At 39.3% G+C, this 18,772-nt stretch overlaps 1 protein-coding gene across 1 annotated transcript in view; it reads left to right on the top strand.

Annotated features, from left to right (window-relative positions):
• The window catches only part of MCM9 (minichromosome maintenance 9 homologous recombination repair factor), a 49,017-nt gene extending 32,643 nt beyond the window's left edge, over positions 1 to 16,374 (top strand). Inside the window, exons 7-12 of the mRNA XM_076333485.1 lie at positions 1,301 to 1,475; positions 4,158 to 4,360; positions 5,359 to 5,562; positions 7,062 to 7,144; positions 11,709 to 11,854; positions 14,070 to 16,374. Of these exons, the coding sequence (XP_076189600.1) occupies positions 1,301 to 1,475; positions 4,158 to 4,360; positions 5,359 to 5,562; positions 7,062 to 7,144; positions 11,709 to 11,854; positions 14,070 to 15,639 (2,381 nt within the window). The 3' untranslated portion in view covers positions 15,640 to 16,374. The remainder of the gene's footprint in view (positions 1 to 1,300; positions 1,476 to 4,157; positions 4,361 to 5,358; positions 5,563 to 7,061; positions 7,145 to 11,708; positions 11,855 to 14,069) is intronic.
• The last annotated feature ends 2,398 nt before the right edge of the window (positions 16,375 to 18,772 follow it).

Raw genomic sequence — 18,772 nt, 5'->3', positions numbered from 1 at the left:
GAGGCACAGAGCCTTGGCCTTGCCCTTGCCCTTCAGCAAATCTCCAAGCCCGTGCAAGGTTTGGAAAGTAGATGACACTTTTGGTTTGTATTTACGAAGAAATATCATCTGATACTTGCCTGATCTGTTGCTTGCTCCACTTTTTAATAGCGTTCTCCATATGTCTGACACAAGGCTAGAGGTTATTTTGCTTTTTTATAATTCTGCTATATGACTGACTGCCTGAGTTGTTCAGTGCAGGGTCCAGGAAACCAGGAAAGATTGGACGCAAAGGAGGAGATTCCTCACAACAAGCTAAAGTACACGTTATATTATCAGGAAACATACATTTCCAATAACTTCTTGCTGACTGGGAACAAATGGCTATTGTGGTGGCTGCGCAGCGATGAGAAGGCCTCCATGGCCTCTCCTCCCTGAACCAAGGGAAGTTGGGGGGGGGGGGCAGATTCTTGGGCAGGTTTTGCCATGGCATTCCAGGAGATTTTAGGCTGGTCACAGCTTGTCAACTACTAGGATATTTTGAGCTGAACACTGAAGTGAAAAAGGAGTGCTAAAGATAGAGAAGAAGCTGGGAAATAGGGAATAGAACGTTTGAAAGGAGCTGCACATATGAGTGGCCATTTTCACAGCTGTGCAGAGTTTCTGACCTGCCATGCTCCTGGTGTTGTATCCTGTAGATTTACTGATCTGTGCTGGGTGCTTCCCCCCCCACACCCCTGGCCCTTTCATCCTTGGGCATCTTTGAATTTTTGTTTTTGCTTAATGCTTAGAGGAACCCAAAATCTCATAAAGAAACATAATTGTCTTAAAGTGAGAATTTGTCTCCACTTCCTGGGGCCAGGAGTTAAAAGACACTTGAAATCATACTTTTTTCCCAAATTTGTTTTGCAGCTCCAAAATATATGTCTGTTTTAGTAGTTGATGGGGAGGAGGAGCTGATTGGGTCCATTCCATAATTTTGCGATCTTTGCATTTACCCTAATTTTCAGTTTGATCTGGCAGATTTTGTCTTCTTACCCTAATCTCTTTTGTTCAATTAACAAAGTCCTGAAACAAGCCACTATCGAACATGGGAAGCTTAACAGAATCTGTTCCACAGATCCAGGCTAACCTGCCGAATGCTAGTGGGATTTCTTACCAATAGGTGTAAAGTGAGTTACATGGTAGAGGTATATGGTGGAGCTAACCTGCTGTTTTGCCTTCTGTCCGTGGCACAAGCCAGTGCGCTGGGTCCCTTTCTTCACTCAAGTGCATTCCTGCATTTTAAGGAAAAGACTGACTGAAGTAATTGATTCTTCAGGTTTGACAGTGACTGCTGTGAAGGACTTTGGGGAATGGAACTTGGAAGCTGGAGCACTGGTGCTTGCAGATGGAGGCCTTTGTTGCATTGACGAGTTCAATAGTATTAAAGAACATGACAGAACCAGTATCCATGAAGCAATGGAGCAACAAACCATCAGTGTTGCAAAGGCAGGGTAAGTGGCATGTTAACATATGTGATAAAACATAAGATGTTTCTCTTGTACTTAGAAGTTGGAGGGAGGTTTGTCATGCTGATTAAATATGTTTTCTTTGTTGTACTTAATATTTGTTCTCAGCAGTATTCATAAACTAGACGAGTCAATGTTTCAAAGGACAGTGCACTGGACCAGAGGTTGCAAGTGATCCAAATAAATACATACCCTCTTCACTGTTGGGTTTTCAATCTACCACTGTAGACCAGGGCACTTTCCTAAGAAGACTTGGTGTTCCTTTTCTTGTCCTTTGTTGCGAGTGGTCATAATAACCATATGTGAAATGAGGAACTTTGTGAAATTTTTATTGGAACTCAGAAAGCGGGACTTCATTTCTCCAAAATCCAGTAATACTGCATGGTAACAAAAGAAAACCAAGAGATTTCCAGGCTGCTGAATTTTGTATGTTAGGCATGGCATAAATATAAACTCCTGCTTACTTTCAGTTCCTTGCTTTCTTTTTCAAAGTAGAGTGTGTTCAAATCTGCTATTTTCCCCCCTGCCACTTTGCTCTTTGAGCTCAAATCTCATTCTGTCAGTCATACGCAGCTCTTGTCCAGGCCCAAATAATTTCCTGACTGGTATTGCTGAAATCTCTGCTGCTCAAAAGGCGTCACCCTTTCCACATTCCTCTTTGTTGCCTTCAACTCAGCTCTTGCTCCGATCACATCTTCTTGGCTCCTCTAACTGATCATGCCCTTTATTCTGATCATCTCCACTGAAGCTCTCTTTAGCCTCTTTGGTTTTATGCCATTTTTAACTCCTTTAGGTGCTTCATAACTCAGCTCCTTTCTGCCTCTTTCTCCTTTGGGATTTTGCTGAACATTTTGCTGTTGCCTGTAAGACAGATCTAATGCATCTTCTTTACCCTATGTCATGTCAAGGATTTTAGCCATACTCTGCTGTATGTTGAAAACAACCATGAATTTGCCTGAATTTACCCATTCATCATAAAAATACCTTCTGAAGTGGTACTTTTTCTCCCAACTCAATTCTGATGCATCCCCTGTAAATATGCTAGGCAGACAGCGGATAAGTAATGCTGCTCTCACCTGGGAGATTACTGGCCTTTGCCAGTAATCCGGCTGGGGACAAATATTTTGAGTCAATGTGGTCCTATCTACTTAGTAAGATAGCGACCTATTGTAGCCGGATTCGTTGTTGCAGTTGGTTGGTTTTGTAGACCCCAAAACACAGTTTGCTAACTTGCACATATAGCCTCAGTTGCTCACTTTTAAGGACTACATCTAATGAGGATTTTTTTAGTAGTAACTTAGCACAGATAGGTTAAGCACTTTGTTAATTTAAGGTCTTATTTTGGTGCATGGGAGAGAAGGGTTTTTTTCCCATTGGGTATAAGCTAATAGAAGATCTGTGGTCCTTCCTCTCAGTTACAGAAGAACTTTGGACGTGAGGCAGCAGTTACTCAGGAGCTGACTAGAAATAGCTTGGTGACAAACCGAAGTTAGAATACTTCTGCTGCTGCCTTAACCAAAAGGATTACATTGGAACTACTAGTATAAAAATAATCTCTCCCCAGATCTGAAAACACATGCCAAGATAGCATGGTTAAGAGAGGAGAATGGCTATTTCCCTGGAGAAACAGTTGATGTGGCTGCTGTCATTGGTTGGTTGGGTTCATAATTCATAACATGTTTACACACAGGAATAAAACATACATTTATATTACATTTTATTTTGCTTTCTTAAAATGTGTATGTCCTGGTTTCGGCAGGGTTAGAGTTAATTTCCTTTCTAGTAGCTGGTATGGTGTTTTGGATTTAGGATGAGAACAAAGTTGATAACGCACCGATGTTTTAGTTGTTGCTAGGTAATGCTTACACTAGCCAGGGACTTTTCAGCTTCCCATGCTCTACTGACTGAGAAGGCTGGAGGTGCACAAGAAGCTGGGAGGGGGCACAGCCAAACTGGCCAAAGGGACATTCCATACCATGTGACGTCATGCGCAGTACATAAACTGGGGAAAGCTGGCGGGGGGGGGGCCGCTGCTCGGGGACTGGCTGGGCATCAGTCGGCGGGTGGTGAGCAATTGTACTGTGCATCACTTGTTTTGTGTATTATTATTATTATCATATTATTATTATAATTTTATTTCAATTATTAAACTGTTTTTATCTCAACCCACGAGTTTTTCTCACTTGTGCTCTTCCAATTCTCTCCCCCATCCCACCGGGTGGGGGGGAGTGAGCGAGCGGCTGCGTGGTGCTTAGTTGCCGACTGAAATTAAACCACGACAGTGTATTAAGCTAAAATGTTACTTTCCATCATAAAAAAGTGTTTCTGTACTGTATAAATCAGCAAAGTAGTATTTATTTTTGAAAAGTTATGTTTGTTTTCACCATTTAAGGACATAGCTGTATATAGATTACTCATGGTGATATTGCTTAGTTACTTTTGGTATCCTGATCACTGTCTTTCTGTCTAGTTCCTATTCTCTGACTGAGAAATGCTGTATATATAATCTATATTAATACAATAATTGTGTCTATTGTTTAGCTCTTACGGTCTTTAAAGGTGAGATGTGCTCTTTATAACATAAAAACGTGATAATTTTTAACACTTTGGAATCATTTCCCCCACCCAATTTAATTCAACCATAATGTTCACCATACTTTTCTCTAGCTTGGTGTGCAAGCTTAATACAAGGACAACTATCCTGGCAGCAACAAACCCAAAAGGCCATTATGACCCTAATGAGTCTGTCTCTGTCAACATAGCTCTTGGCAGTCCCCTGTTGAGCAGATTTGACCTGGTCTTAGTTTTGTTAGATACAAAGAATGAGGAATGGGACCGCATCATTTCATCCTTCATCTTGCAAAATAAAGGTAAGAGTAGTCTTTTTAAATTATAAGCTGTTTTTGTTGTTTGGTTGGTTCTTTTAATTTCCCCACCTTTCAGTTTTGTTTGTTATTCTTGAGTCTTTCATATTAATCAGTGTTTACATTTTTGCTGTGGTAGTTTCCTGCAGTATGATTGTTTTTCAAGCAGGAGTAAGATAGAGATCACTAATTAATTAATAGGGGTGAGCTGAGAACACTATACTTTCACTCTATGAGCACTTACAAGAGATTTCGGCCCAGAGTGCTCAGTAAGTGGATCGTTTCCATCTTGCGCCTTTACCTTGCTTGATGTGCGGATCCTACACACCATGCAATTGAACATGCTGTTAACGGGAAACTTAATTCAGACAGAACAAATCTGAGCTGCGCATGCTGCAGGGCTCAAAGAGTGAACAATAGTGTTCCCTACAAGGCGTTCTGTGCTCTGGAATTAGAGAAGGCGGTGTGATTTGATTTTAACCAGCCCCTTCTCCATCCACTTTAGGAGCATGGCCTTGATCCCCGTTAGGGAAGAAGTGGTTAGAGGAAACTTCTTCAGCTAGCTTCCTTCCCTTCCCAGGATGTTTCCCTGCAAAAAATGTTCAGAATATGGCAGGTAGCTTTTGGTTCCTACAAAGTAGGTAAAATGGCCAGAGGCGGTACATGTAGCATTCATGTACATTCATGTAGCATTTTACATTTTAAGGAATACTAGAGCACTCAGTACTGACTGTACCATCTGGTGGGCAGCGAATCTGACAGCAGTTCTGTTGAAATTACTGGAGGCTTTACTGTGGATTTTGATAGGGGAGAGATTGAGTGGTGTGTCAGATTCTGCACTGGAATTTGACCAAGTCCTTGAGTACTAGTGTACAGACAACCCAGTATGCCCCAGAAATACAGTAATGCGTCTTGTACAGTCACTTGTCTATTTAACAGGAATTCTTAGGAAAAAGCTTGATGTCTGTTGTTATAAAATTACTGACTAGGCAGTTGTTACACAGGTTGCCCAAGCAAATCAGAAAAGCTGTGGAGCATGGAAAAGATGAAAACCTACTTCTGCCTTATAAAAAGTATACAGCCGAAATTGTCTGATGAGAGCAACCTGATCCTTGTACGCTACTATCAAATGCAGCGTCAGAGTGACTGCAGAAACGCTGCCCGAACTACCATTCGCTTATTAGAGAGTTTGATACGCCTTGCAGAAGGTAAGGCCGTGGCGATTTTATTTTTAGTCTAACAATTAACCTTTATAAAATGAGCAGATCAGGAGTATAATTATAGCCAGTAAGCAAAGTAGCAGCTTTTCCATAGAGGTAGGGATAGGTGATGCTTGTATTGTTTTATCTTTCTAATCTAAAGAGACTTGGGGTTGGAGATTTTGAATATGGGAAAGGGTGTTATATTTAGATTATCAAAATCAGTTTTAGTTTTGCCGTTCTCACACCCATAATAAAAACTAGAACCACTGGAAGAAATCACATTTGAGAGAGAAATCTCAGAAGTTACGTGTCTTTATGAAAAGCAATCTCAGGATTATTTTACTTCATTTGAGTCCTGGGTTGCCATCCTACTCAGCCTGAGGAAAGGCATCAAGTATTTGCTTCTATCCTAAAATTAATATAACATCAAAAATAACACATTTTTGTTTCCTTAAATATCAATGATCAAGCCTGTATTTTGCAATAGGACTTACATTTCCAGCTCTGAGTTCAAATCATATTTCATTTATAAGAACAAAACCAAAGGAAGCAGTAGGTCTCTGTCTTAACAGGATTTTGTTTTATAAAGTGGCATATCAGATATTTGTAGGATGAATTTAAAAGAATGTTCTGTATTTTTGTATAACAACCATAAATGGTCTTTATGCTATCATATGCCAGTCAGCAATGTAGTGTTTCCTGCATCAGATGTTTATATTTTGTTCTCCATTTTGGGGGAAAAATTATTTAAATGAAAGACATTCCTAACTTTTAGGGATTTACATATTATTTTCACATTCAGTGTTTCTTCTATTCTTATGCATCCACATGATTGGGGTTTTTAGTAGCATTTTGTTCTTTCAAAGTATTCTATAGATGGTATTAATTAACCTGCCTTTCTCTTGCTGAATAAGAACTCTGTGTGTTTCCATGGCCAATTAGGAGGAGAGTTTCATGTGGTAAATTATTTGCATTCTATCCATTTGCAAAAATCAGTTTCGTTTTGCTGACTTAAGAAAGGGAAGGAAGAAAAAATAAAGCTATTGTAGAGAAAAGCGTATTAAATAATACTAGATTTGTGACACAGACCAGTTAGAGGAAATCAAATCTTTTCTGACCTGTGATGAAAATTAGACTTAATTTTTTACTTTATGGTGATGACACATACCTATATAGATAGGGATGTTTCATATCACACTCTTCGTTGTGATATCCATCACTTTACATTTTTTAACTCTAGCATTTTGAGCATCTTTATTCGAACTGTCATGGTAACTGTAATCCAGAAGTCCCATTACATTCTTTACTAGTAAAACTAAGCCTTCCAATTCCTGTTGAAATTGACACTAAAATCAAAAGGATTATATTCATGTTCAAGTTAGGCCCATACACAAGTGTTTGAAGAGCTGAACAAATTTGAAGAGATATCCTGTCCCTTCTAGTACAAAAAAATTGCTTTTTGACTTTGGTAACGCTTGCTTTCAATGTCCATTTATTTTTGATAGCTCATGCCCGGTTGATGTTTAGGGATACTGTGACTTTGGAAGATGCTGTAACTGTGGTATCGGTGATGGAATCTTCTATGCAGGTAAGGTTTCTTGCAGACATTGCCACTGCTGCAATACCACATTTAAGGGATTCAGTTTATCATGTAGATATATGCTAGCTCCCTTCATTTCTTTGGGGAGGGTGTCATGCACTCATGGAAAGTAGGTTATCAGAGACCTTGACAAGTCATTTTTAGTCCATCTTGATTATTAAAATCCTTAGATTATACTGAAAAGTCTGGATTGGTGATAAAGGCCTGGTACCTTTTTTTTGTAGACTTTTCAGCCTAAGTGAAGTTTTGGCATGCTATTGGCTTTTGGTAATCTACATTTTAAAGGCCTTTTGAGCCAGAAATTGCGTCTATATTGCTATGTTTAATAGCCTCTGATGAGTTTTTCTTCCATGATGTTATCCTGTCACTCATTAACTAGATATGAGAGAACCAAATCATTTTTTTGGAGCAAGTTTCAAACAGTTGCCGAGACCTACACTTTATTTTGCCATTAGATCACTTTAAAATATGTTGGTGGTGATACTACAACTCAGAACTTTTGTTGCTGTACACTGAAAATTGTGCATTCCAGTTATCACCTGGATTTGTGTAATGTTTCTATGTAAAAAGGCATTGAAAAAATACTGAAGGCTAGATTTTAGTTTACTGTAACATCATTAGGATGTTGAATGTAAAGAAGAAGCAACACATTTAGAATTAACAAAAGGAATGTGAATCTGATAGAGGCTTTTTTTTAATGGCAGTGTGGAAAATAATATAGACACTATTACTTCAGATAGAATATTTTTAAGGAAAATAAATCTTCATGCTTTGGAGTAGAAAAAAAATTACCATAAGCAGATTATCCGAAGTTTTATGCATGGGGATTTTTAGCATGTCTGAAATACTTGGTTTTGGCTCTATCAGAGGTGGTGTACTCCACAGATGACTGGTCTGATCCAAAATGGCATTTCCTATTTTTCTCTATAGGTTGATACGAATATATTCAAATTAAAACAATTTTATATAGCACCCATTAGCTCAATGGACTTTAAAGACCTTTGCAGGAGTAGATACGCTCCTTTTTTGGAGATAAAGCTTTTCAGGATAGATGCACAGTCACATATGGCAGGTAGGCACTTGTGATCTCCTGTGTTCTTTCAGTGAGGGTTGAGAGACTAATTGCAGTTTGTGCCATGGATAGTCTACTGCACAGTGTTGCAAATGGAATTTGTCTCAAAAATACTACAGGGCCTGACCTTATTAAGTAGCAAAAGATTATTTCACTGTGTGCTGCAATTCATCTTGCACTGTTTTGAAGAGCTCAGCTTTTCAATGACAGCACTGCATCTAAGTTAAAATAAGAAGCTGTAGTGATATATCCAGTTGAAACAGCAGAAGATATCACATAAGTGTTCATTAACTGTAATTAAACCTGTAATTAACTAGATGGGAATTTGATGGGACACTGGTTTCAAAACAATATGGTTTTGAAATCTGAAATACTCAATTTTGTTTTCATAACATCAAAAAGTGGAAGGTATGTATATAATAATACTGAATGTGTATTGTCATCTGTGTATCTCTCTACCTCATCAGCACGAATAAATGTAAAAGAATTGTTTTAACTGTGGGTCACTTTTTCATATTTATACAGCCCTGCCCTCAAGGGCTGCAGTTTGCATAACAAGCATCTATCTAATAAGAGTTAGTGAGAAAATTGCAGAAGACTTCCTGGGAGTAGTTGGTATGCTCATCATATTTGCTCCACTCTTCACTTCTTATGAGCAAGTAGGCAAATGTGTTCTTTTTTGCTAGGAATCTGCAAATTTGAGATCTGCTCTTTAAGGTCAAATTTTACTTTCCTCTTGGAAAGTATAAATGAATCACTGAAACAGTTTATTTTTAAAGGAAGTGATTTATTTGTTTTATTAAAAAAATAGAAGTAACATGCAAAAGTTTATTTTCAGAAATTGATTCCTTCTCTAGAAAAAAAAAACCTTTATGTATAGATACATCCTGTGTTTCCTGCCTAATTGTCAGTCTGTAGAATGAGGTTGTAAATGGGGAAGTACCAGTGTCATTCTTGAAGGACTGGCTGCCACCTTTCAGCTCAGAAAACTCTGTCTTCAACACTGTCTTTGCAACTTCTACAAAAAGTCATATTCTTGCCAGTATAAAATGAAAGTTCACAGTTCTCAGGTCAGTGCTCAGTTATTTCTTGTGAGCCCTCTTGGGAAGGAGGACTATCACATTTTCATCACCAACCTAGTTCATTGGGGTTTTTTGTTTGTTTCGTTCTCTAATTCACCCTTATTTTTCTCCTTCCTACTTTGTCTTCGTGAGCATATTCTAATCCCCCTGGCTTGATCTTTTCTTTGCCTCATTTCCTCTTTGTTAACATTGTCTCCCTCCTTCTCTTGGTCATGTTTTCGTCCTTGTTTTATTCCCTTTCCAATCCCTCTCCTCTTACTCCCTTTTTACATGTTGTCTTCCCGTCCTTAGGCACTTTTACATCCTTCCTTTCTGCTTACTTTCCCTGTAATACTTTCTTTTTTCTCTCTGTTCTAGATCCTCTGCCCTCAGTTCCACAGTGTGTGGATTTGTCATATGGCTACCTTCCTCTCCTCAAAATGATATCTCAGAGGGGCAGATATCTCAGAGATGTAAGCACCAGCACAGGAATGAAACTTCACTGATACCTTAAATTCAGTCCCAACCTACTTAGAATGTCACACAGACACACACACACACACACAGAGGAACATTTAAAAGAAGCTCATTGTGATAGCCAAGTAAAGTACTGAAAAGTCAGTGAGGGCGAGACATAATTGTACCCCTTGGGCATCTATCTCAAGATATATATTCGCGTGTTCCTTTTTTTCCCATTGGATCCTTAGGTCACAGGTTGACAGTACTCAAGCCAAAAGCAACTATCCTTTGTCAGTGTTTTACTCAATGTTTTATTACCTGATCTTCTAAAGGTAGAATTCTATATTTCTTCATGTGTTTTTCTGGGGTATTCATCTCCAGTGTGTTTTAGTATTTCAGAAATATCAATTCACTTATCTTCACGCAGTCCTTGTGAAATGATGGGTTGGTGCTACTCCTGTTCTATGATCTGGAGGTGAATTATGCATGATCCAGAAGAAATTGTCCACTGGAGCATACCCTATGAGAGATGGTTAGGGCCCCAGTTTCAGAGTAGTAGCATTTTGAGTGTTTGAGCACACTTCCTGTTGACTGCAGTTTCCTGTGCCCACACCACATCAGGCTCCCAGTTACAGATTTATTGCCTTTCAAAACCTTTGCTTAACTGACTCATTCTGAATCACAAGAACTGGAACTTAGTGTCAGAGATAGAATCTAGTTCTCCTTGGCTGCTTTCAACCGTCCTAACCAAGAGACTGGACTTTCCTTTCTACAGTCCCTGCCTCATTAACTATGAACCTTCCAGTCCTTGAAACACATACAGCAGAGAGGTTCTACAACAACCTTTTCCATGGCTACAGACTAATGCTTCTATGTAGAACAGATCTATCATGTTCCTGAAGTGATCTGCAAAAAAAACCCCAAGTGATAACTTCAATGGGATGCATTAATGGTTGCATGGACAGCCTTAGTTTTAGCACTGTGTAGTTTTAGAGGGCTTTAGTTAGCCACCAGAATGATGTTTTTTCAATGTAAATTATTTTTTAATACAAAATTTTAACATTTCAAAATGGAAGAACCAGATATTGCCACAAATGAAAATGTATGGTCCATGTGATGCCGTATGTAGCAATTTCTGGTTGTAGAGGCTCTGTTGACTTTTGCTATTGCTCTCATGGCACGATACGCATCTTGTTCATTAGTTGTATTGAGCTTTATAGATTAGACAGGAGTGGTAAATGCTAGCTAATCTGTGGCAAAATAGAGGGTTTGTGGTGTGGGTTTTTTTTTCCAAAGAGCAATTAACTACAGACTATTCTAGTTTATTTGTTGTGAAACAAATCGCTTTGTGCAGATGCTCTGTTCCAAATAAAAACTACTTTATTTTTCACAAGGCACAGCACAATTGTCCCAGATTAAAATCACTTGCTCTCTGGAATTATTCCTGAATAGTTAGTTACTTGTAAAGAGCTATTCAGAAATATTTTTGCTGGTCAATTTACCCTGTGTTGACAAGCCTTAATACCCAGGTCCTTCCATTTAAATAATTAGGCAAAGCTAATGAAAACTTTCAGCAATCAGAACTTCTTCAGTTATAAAAGTGTCTCACATGGGCAGAATTTTTACCAGGTATAATTTCTTTAATCCTAATCTCCATTTTTAGTCATGATGTTCTCAAGCCTTAAGTGGACTTTCCGTTTTTTGTATAAATAAAAATAAACCAGTACAAGTAAACTGCAGGCTTGATCATATAATTGCTTTATGCGTATAAGCAACATTGCCTGTGTGAGCAGACCTAATAGGATTATTTGTGTGAATACAGTTACTCAGTAAATATTTGCTACCTTAAGCTTTAAAATATCTAAGGGAGAATTGTGTATAAAATGGCCTCTGGTGTTTAAATTTGGTGCTGAATAATAAAGATAGCTTCCTATTTTTTTTTATCTCTTTGGTGACATAGGGGGGTGCACTTCTCGGTGGCATCAATGCCTTACACACCTCATTTCCAGAAAATCCAATGGCACAGTACCGAACACAGTGTGAACTCATATTGGAGCGACTGGAGCTGCAAGATCTTCTGCACAAAGAGCTACAAAGACTTGACAGGTTATAATATGCAGAGTAACAAAATAATTCAATAGCGAAAAAGAATTGTTTGACAATAATATCTGGAGAGGGTCTAAAAATAGAATCTGACATTGGGAAGGGACTTGTTCTTTAGAGGACATGGATAAGCAGGGAGATTGTTTTAAAGTAGCACTCTGAGATCATTACAAGATCATTTCTCTCTCTGGGTTATAGAATTTGCAAAGAATTTAAGAACATTTTAATCAGTTCCCAAGTCATATCTCAATTCTATGCTCATGTAAGTTTCAGTGGAGCTTCTTAGGGTCAAAAGGCCAGATTCTGTAGCTGAGCAAATAATTTTATATAACCTTTTGTTACTTGCTTGGTAAGATACAGCAGATCTGCTTCATATTTTTTAAGCCTTCTTTTGTGTTGGGCTTGTCAGGATCCTTCCCTTTCTGTACATGGAAAATATAAGCCTGAATCAAAGTTCTGTTCTGGGTGATTTTTCTTTTTTACACGCTGGAATTTTCACTGTCTCTTCTCTAGTTTTCAGCTCACTGCAATAATCTTTGGAAAGTCTATTTGCTGTTATTAACAGAAAACTTTTAACTTACTGGGACTGAGAGGAAAACGCTAGGATTGGAAGGAAATAAAATACAAAAAAATAACATTTGTTTCCTGAAATGAGATTAGGCTCTAAAGAAACTCTTACTTTCTTATTGTGAAGGGAAGATAAAAGATTAATGTTACCGAAGCTAATGGAATAAGAACAGCTGGGAAAATACGGTTTTTCCTTTAAATATTTTTCAGACTTATTTTGTAACTTATAGTAAGGACATCTTAAATAACCACAGAGGCAATAAAAGCAGATGAAAGTTGGATATCTCCAACAGACAGACAAAAGCTAGTTTTAAAACAGAGGTGTTCATAAGGGATCATAGAAATGTAGGATGGGATGGGAGATCAAATACAGAGACCGGATCAGGTCTGCGTTTGACCTTCCTGGCAGGGGCTTGTGTTACCTGCTCCAAAGGCCTTCTAACGAAGAGGATTTTCCGTTGCCATTGGGTAGTCTGTTCCATTGTTGCTCCATCCTAATGCTCATAAAGGTTTTCCTAATATCCCACTGAATCCCCTATGCTGCAAATTAAGCTGATTTCTTCTTCCCTGCCTCTTAAGCAGCTTAGAGAATACTAAATGAATGTCCTCTTTGAAACAACCTATTCTGTATTAGAAGACTTCTCCCATGCATTCCCCCTAAACTATAATTCAGTAAAACAAGCATGTGTCTTTCAGCCCTTCTTGATGAGTCAGATCATTTCTGCTACTTTCCATCAAAAGTTTAAGAATAAGCATATTAGTGAATAATGATAATAATGATTCTAAAAGATACGTGTAAATATAGTGTTTTCTCTCTCATATAGCAGAGGAACTGTTTATAATGCATAGGAATCATTTCACCTACACTAATGCAGTCACTTTGGGGATAGAATGTGGCTGCTCTTCACCCATGGTTAGAATCACTATTTAGCAAAAAGCAGAATGCTCTCTTTCTGGGAAATTATATGTTTAGGTACAATAGACAGAATATCAGCTATACTGAGATTGGAGGGAACCCTCATTCTAGCATCTCTGTTGTTTTGGAGGGCCCTGAGAATATTAACAGTCACAGACAGTGATAATTAAGTTTTATAGGTGATCTGAGATGCTTTCACTCTATCGTGTGGAGTTTTTGACATGTTGGGTCCATAGTGATTGTGAGAGAAAACCACCAGCAACCACTATTCCAAGTAATACCTAGGTTTTCCATTCTGATAACTCGTTTGAGGCTTTGCCTTGCTCAGGAGAAAATCTGATGAGGTTCCTGTTCTAGAAGATATACTTACAGAATATGTAATCCCTCAGGGACTCTAGCAATGGCTGTAAGTAGTACAAAGCTTTTTATTTGGGTTTTTTGGTTTTTTTTTTTTTTGTTTCCCAAGGAAATGAAGTTTAGGTGGTTGCTTTCTCTGTCCATCTGCCTATCTTTTATTGGGGACACTAAATTCTGCCACTTACTGTAGAAGGTGCTGAAAGATCACAGGCTGCAACACCAGTGTTTGGAGCTAACGTGAAACTTAATAATGCAGTTTTGTGACCTACATTATTTGTAGCTTTTAACCATTCATACATATGAAGCATAACTAATGCAATAAAGAAAGAAAAAAAAGAAAAATAAATTACTATTGCTTTGGTTTTTTTCATTCCATAGATTACAAAAGGAAAATTCATGCCAGCTGCAGCCCGAAGAGACAAGTTTCAGCACTACTACAAGATGCTTGAATGAGGATACATTTGGGCAGTCAAAGCAAACGTCTCCGTCAGAACCTTCAAATCAACAAGAGAATAACTCCAGGCCACAGCCTTCTTTGCCTGAAGGCAACTGTGAAGGGGATGTACACCTAGAACCCTTATGCAAGCCGGCACATGGTAATAACAAAAATACAAAACACTTGATTAAACATAGTAAGAGAGGTGATGATGGCAGCCTGGCATGGTTTGACAGCCTGGAAGAGAGCAACACTGATGCTGAAGAAACTTTTCAGAAGAAGTCTCCAGTGCCCAAGATATCTCCAAATGACTTGGCTTCAGAAACCCTGTGTGAAACATCCTGTTCTGAAGAAAGAAGTGCTTCAATACCAAGGAAGGGAAATGGAATGAGAGAGTCGCTAGCAACTGTGAATCTACATGCTCCTTTGGAACAGGACAAAGTTTCCAAGATAAGCAGGAAAAGGACTGAAGGACACAACTGTTTTTCTTCAGAAGCAAATATTCAAGACCCAGCATCACCAAGTGCTAGTGTGCAGGATTCAGTTGTTACACAACGGGTTTCTAAAAGCTGGCAGAGACTGCACACAGAGAAATCACGTGGATTCTTTACAAGTACGCAGGACCCCAAGGCAAAGGCCCTTCCTTCAGTATTACCTGCATCTGGCCTGCCAGATCTTTCAAGTGATGCAGATTCTGTGCTAGGGGAGGAAAAGAGCAGTGTATCTGTAGCAGCAAAAACTGCAACAATTTCCATGAGAAAACGAAGTAAAGGTCAAGTAGTGAAGGAAGCAAAGGTAGTAAGTTCCCATGAGCCAGAAATCCTTGACAGTGAAAGTCCTCCAGCAGCTAAACTAGCTAAATTTTCCTTCAGACCAAGAACAAAACTTGGTCATTCGTCAGAGAAGAAAAATGAAGAATTTTCTCTTTTTCAGAATGAAACTATTTTTAAGCCTGGAGGGCAGCTCCAGGGAGAGCAGCTGCCAGAAGAATGCTGCCCCCCTGAGAAATCCAAGATGACATTGACTTGCTTAGGAAAAAATAGTTTGGAGAAACGATCAATTGATAATAAAGGGAGAGAAGAGCAACGGAGTCAGGCCTTAGGGAGAGAGATCAGAGGAGACGCAACAATACGCTCTGATGTCAGTTTTGATGCCATGTCATCTCCACCCACTGAAAAGAAAAGGGAGGAAGAGGAGAAGCTTTGTGGCCCAAGCACAGGGAAGGTGCGCTCCAGCACATTAGCCAAACTGTCGACGTTCTCCTTTGCATCATGTCCTGAGTCAAAATTGGAAACCTCGCCTACCATTAAGATTGACACTAACAAGGAAAGCCATAGCCCATTGCTGAAGGTGCATGTGAGCAATCCTAGCAGAAGGAAGAGTTTTGCGTTGGGTAATGCTAGTAAAGCCAGTGTGGTCCCACAGAAATCTCTCTTCTCGATAGCGGAGCTAGATGATGCTACGTTAGATTTTGATTGGGATGAAGAGGTTAGGAAAAATCCAAGCACGTAACATGTATATCCTCCAAATTACTTAACATACAGTTCTTCTGAATCTCCATCCTTCTATCAATTGTATCCGTAGTTTACAAAGCATTTAAAAATAATCATCCTGGACCTCTGTTGATACCAGTGAACATACTTTCTTTAAGGGACGTAAACTTTACGTAAACTAAGGACTGCATATACTGCAGGCCTGATGTGGCTTTTAGTTTTCTAAACTCTTCCCAAGACTACTTATATCGGTTGACTGTTTTGATTGACCTGATGTAACCTGAAGACTTGTATGGTTACGTTCATATATCCAGAGTATAGTGAATCTTGCAGAAGAGCAGGCTTAATTGACTGTTATCCTTTATTTCCTGTAACGGTTAGAACTATATGCGATTCAGATTGTCCTTCCAAATGACTATGCCACTTTAGAAAAATTATGATGCTAAAGCTATGTCACTGTATTTTGTTCATCTATATATGCTGTTTGTCTTAGTGTAGTTAGCAATATTGAGATTTATCATCATGCTGTGGTAAGTATTTCTGTATTATCAGTATCATGACAATTCTGCTACATCTCTGGTTACCGTGCTCCTTGTCACAGTGCTGATGTTGAAGACACGGATCAAGAGCTTTTTGTTTCTGTTTTTTTTCTAATTTCAATTTTAAATACACTGGTTCAGGTATCTGTGTCTGTACTCTGGGTCATTTTATCAAAACCCAACTCTGTAATAAACATGCAGTTCTTCACTGCAGAGAGAACGATTTCAGGTGATTGAATGGGAGTCCTCAGTAACCAGGGTAACTTTAATGCGGGCATTAAGCCCTGGCATATAAGCTACACTTCAAACCTAGCAGCATGGTGAAGAGCTACCCTAGTGTAGCTTGGTTCTGACTCAGATAATGTTTACTTGACTATTTTAATTGTGATTAGAGTTTTACTGCATCTGATATGCAGTTCATCTTCTGTAGCATGCTGCATGCTGTGTCATTCATTTGTCTAATGGGAAATTAATCTACTAATGCATTACATGTTTACAGAGAAAGGTAAGCCTTAAATTTCTTTCAGTGACTTGCCTGGTATGTTTCTCCTGTATTTGAATTCTCCACAGAATATTCTTGTTATTACCTGCAAGGTAAACACAAGAATGGAGTGGTTGCTTACAGCACAGTAAATCCTTTGAGAGGCTTGCTAGCACAAAGAAGATCTGATTCTCTCTTGATTTGCTTAAATTTAGAAGTAGCTCCCTTGAAACCAGGTGGGTTAAAATACTGTAAAATTTCAGAGAATGAGGGATTATGAGGCCCCAGTACTTCGGTGTGATACAGTGAAATCATGAGAACAGTAATTATAGTAGCTGGCTTACTGTTAAGAGTTTGGGAAAATGACAGAAACATTACTGTTCAGACTGATTGTGTAGTAGTTCCTCCACGGGGAACATGACATCAATCAAAAGAAGTGGAATTTATCCACCTCCCTCCCAGAGCACAGAGCCACCCCTTCCTGTTCCTTCTCACAAAGACCTATGCCAGGGTGAGAGTGACCTGCACTCATGATCCTACTGCCCGTGAAAACGAGAAGTTTCCTACAGGATGCTGTGTCTACACTGAAACTGGAGAAGGGTGAAGAATCCTGGAGCTATTAACATTTATGACGGTCTTCCTACTTGAATTTTCACAGGCCAGCTAAAGGCATAGTTTTTCATCACCACTGGAGCTGCATCAGCCCCTTACATGGTGGTCTCATTTACAATCAAAAATTCTTGCTAGCTGTTCCGTTTGGTGGATATTACTAGCTGGCCATTGCGAAGCCAGAACATAGCTACCGGATCCCCACAGTCAAGCACCACGAGCTTTTTTTACCATGCAAAATGATAAAAAAATTAAGAGAAATTTCATCCACCTATGCTGGAAGTACTGTTTTATTCATCACTTCCCTATAGATCAGTAGCTAGGGCCTCATCTAACGTAATTTGCTACGTAAAGTTATGTGATGAGCTGCTCCCTAGAACTGCAGGACCTTTTCCTAAATACTCTTCTATGGGAGGCTGGTTGACTTTCTTCCCTCTGCCCAGTGGAAATTAGAACTCTCTTGAAATCAGCGGAGTCATAGCAGCACAAAATTGAGGTGAAAGTCGAGCTCAAAGTTTCCTTCATGTTCTCCATGCTTATGCTGTGTTTGAGAAGGTTTTGCGTTTTATATTCTGCTTGTTTCAAAGTTGTTGTACTGTAAGATCTGCCTGAGGGCCAGAGAAACTACACAGTGAAGCAGAGCAACTGTGTTTCAGGAAAGCTGAAATGCCAGGTAATGCAGAGAGTTACCTTCCTTACTAATGAAACACATGAAGTCTCATGAAGCAAGGGAATGCCCAGTTAGCAACAAGTATGAGAACTGGGCACTCACATTCCTGTGGTGTCCTCAAACCTGTGCGTAGATCATTGCAGCTGAGTAAGTGGAAGAAAATTAAACCAAGTTTATTTTTTCATAGATGAAAAATGTTTCCTCTGCTCCGGTAAAACTGGGCCTAGAATACTGAGGTACTGTATGTCCCACAGCTTTTCCAGTCGTACAGTACTAATCACATTTGTGGTCCAGTTCAGCAGTTTGGCTGACAAAATACTGCTAGATCCCCTTTTTTTTTAATTAATCTGTTTTGGGTGGAAATCTAGAGTTTAACTGTTCTTCTAAAGCACAGTCAGCAGAGCCATGAACAAGCTGGCAACTAGCTGGAGACTGGATCTCTTAGGACAGGCTGCCTGATGTGCTAGCGCCTGCTGGACTCAACCAGTTCAGTATACTGCCGGACCTTTGGGATACATCCTTTCATTGCCGTAGAACAGTGCAACCAAGCAAGGTATGTGTATTGAGGTATCTGAACTCGGAGGAGGCCGAATATATGAGCTCTTCAGCAAGCTTGCTGAAATTCCCCGACAGCAAGAGGAAAGTTGCAGCAGCTTCCATTACAGCATGCCTAGAAAGGGCCTGTGATGCTTAGCGGAGGACAAAACCAGGGAGGATGAAGAAATACTGCAGCATCTGAGCTCCTGCTTAACACGGACAAATTAGCCCACTTAAACCAAGGTTTTCACTAGTGAGTGCAAACTCTGTGCGTTCATTCTTTAACGGGCACCGTTGGTAAGGCCTGATTTGCAGA

The sequence above is a fragment of the Aptenodytes patagonicus genome, chromosome 3 (assembly GCF_965638725.1).
Source record: "Aptenodytes patagonicus chromosome 3, bAptPat1.pri.cur, whole genome shotgun sequence".
Taxonomy (NCBI): Eukaryota; Metazoa; Chordata; class Aves; order Sphenisciformes; family Spheniscidae; genus Aptenodytes; species Aptenodytes patagonicus.
This window is presented reverse-complemented; position numbering and strand designations above follow the sequence as displayed.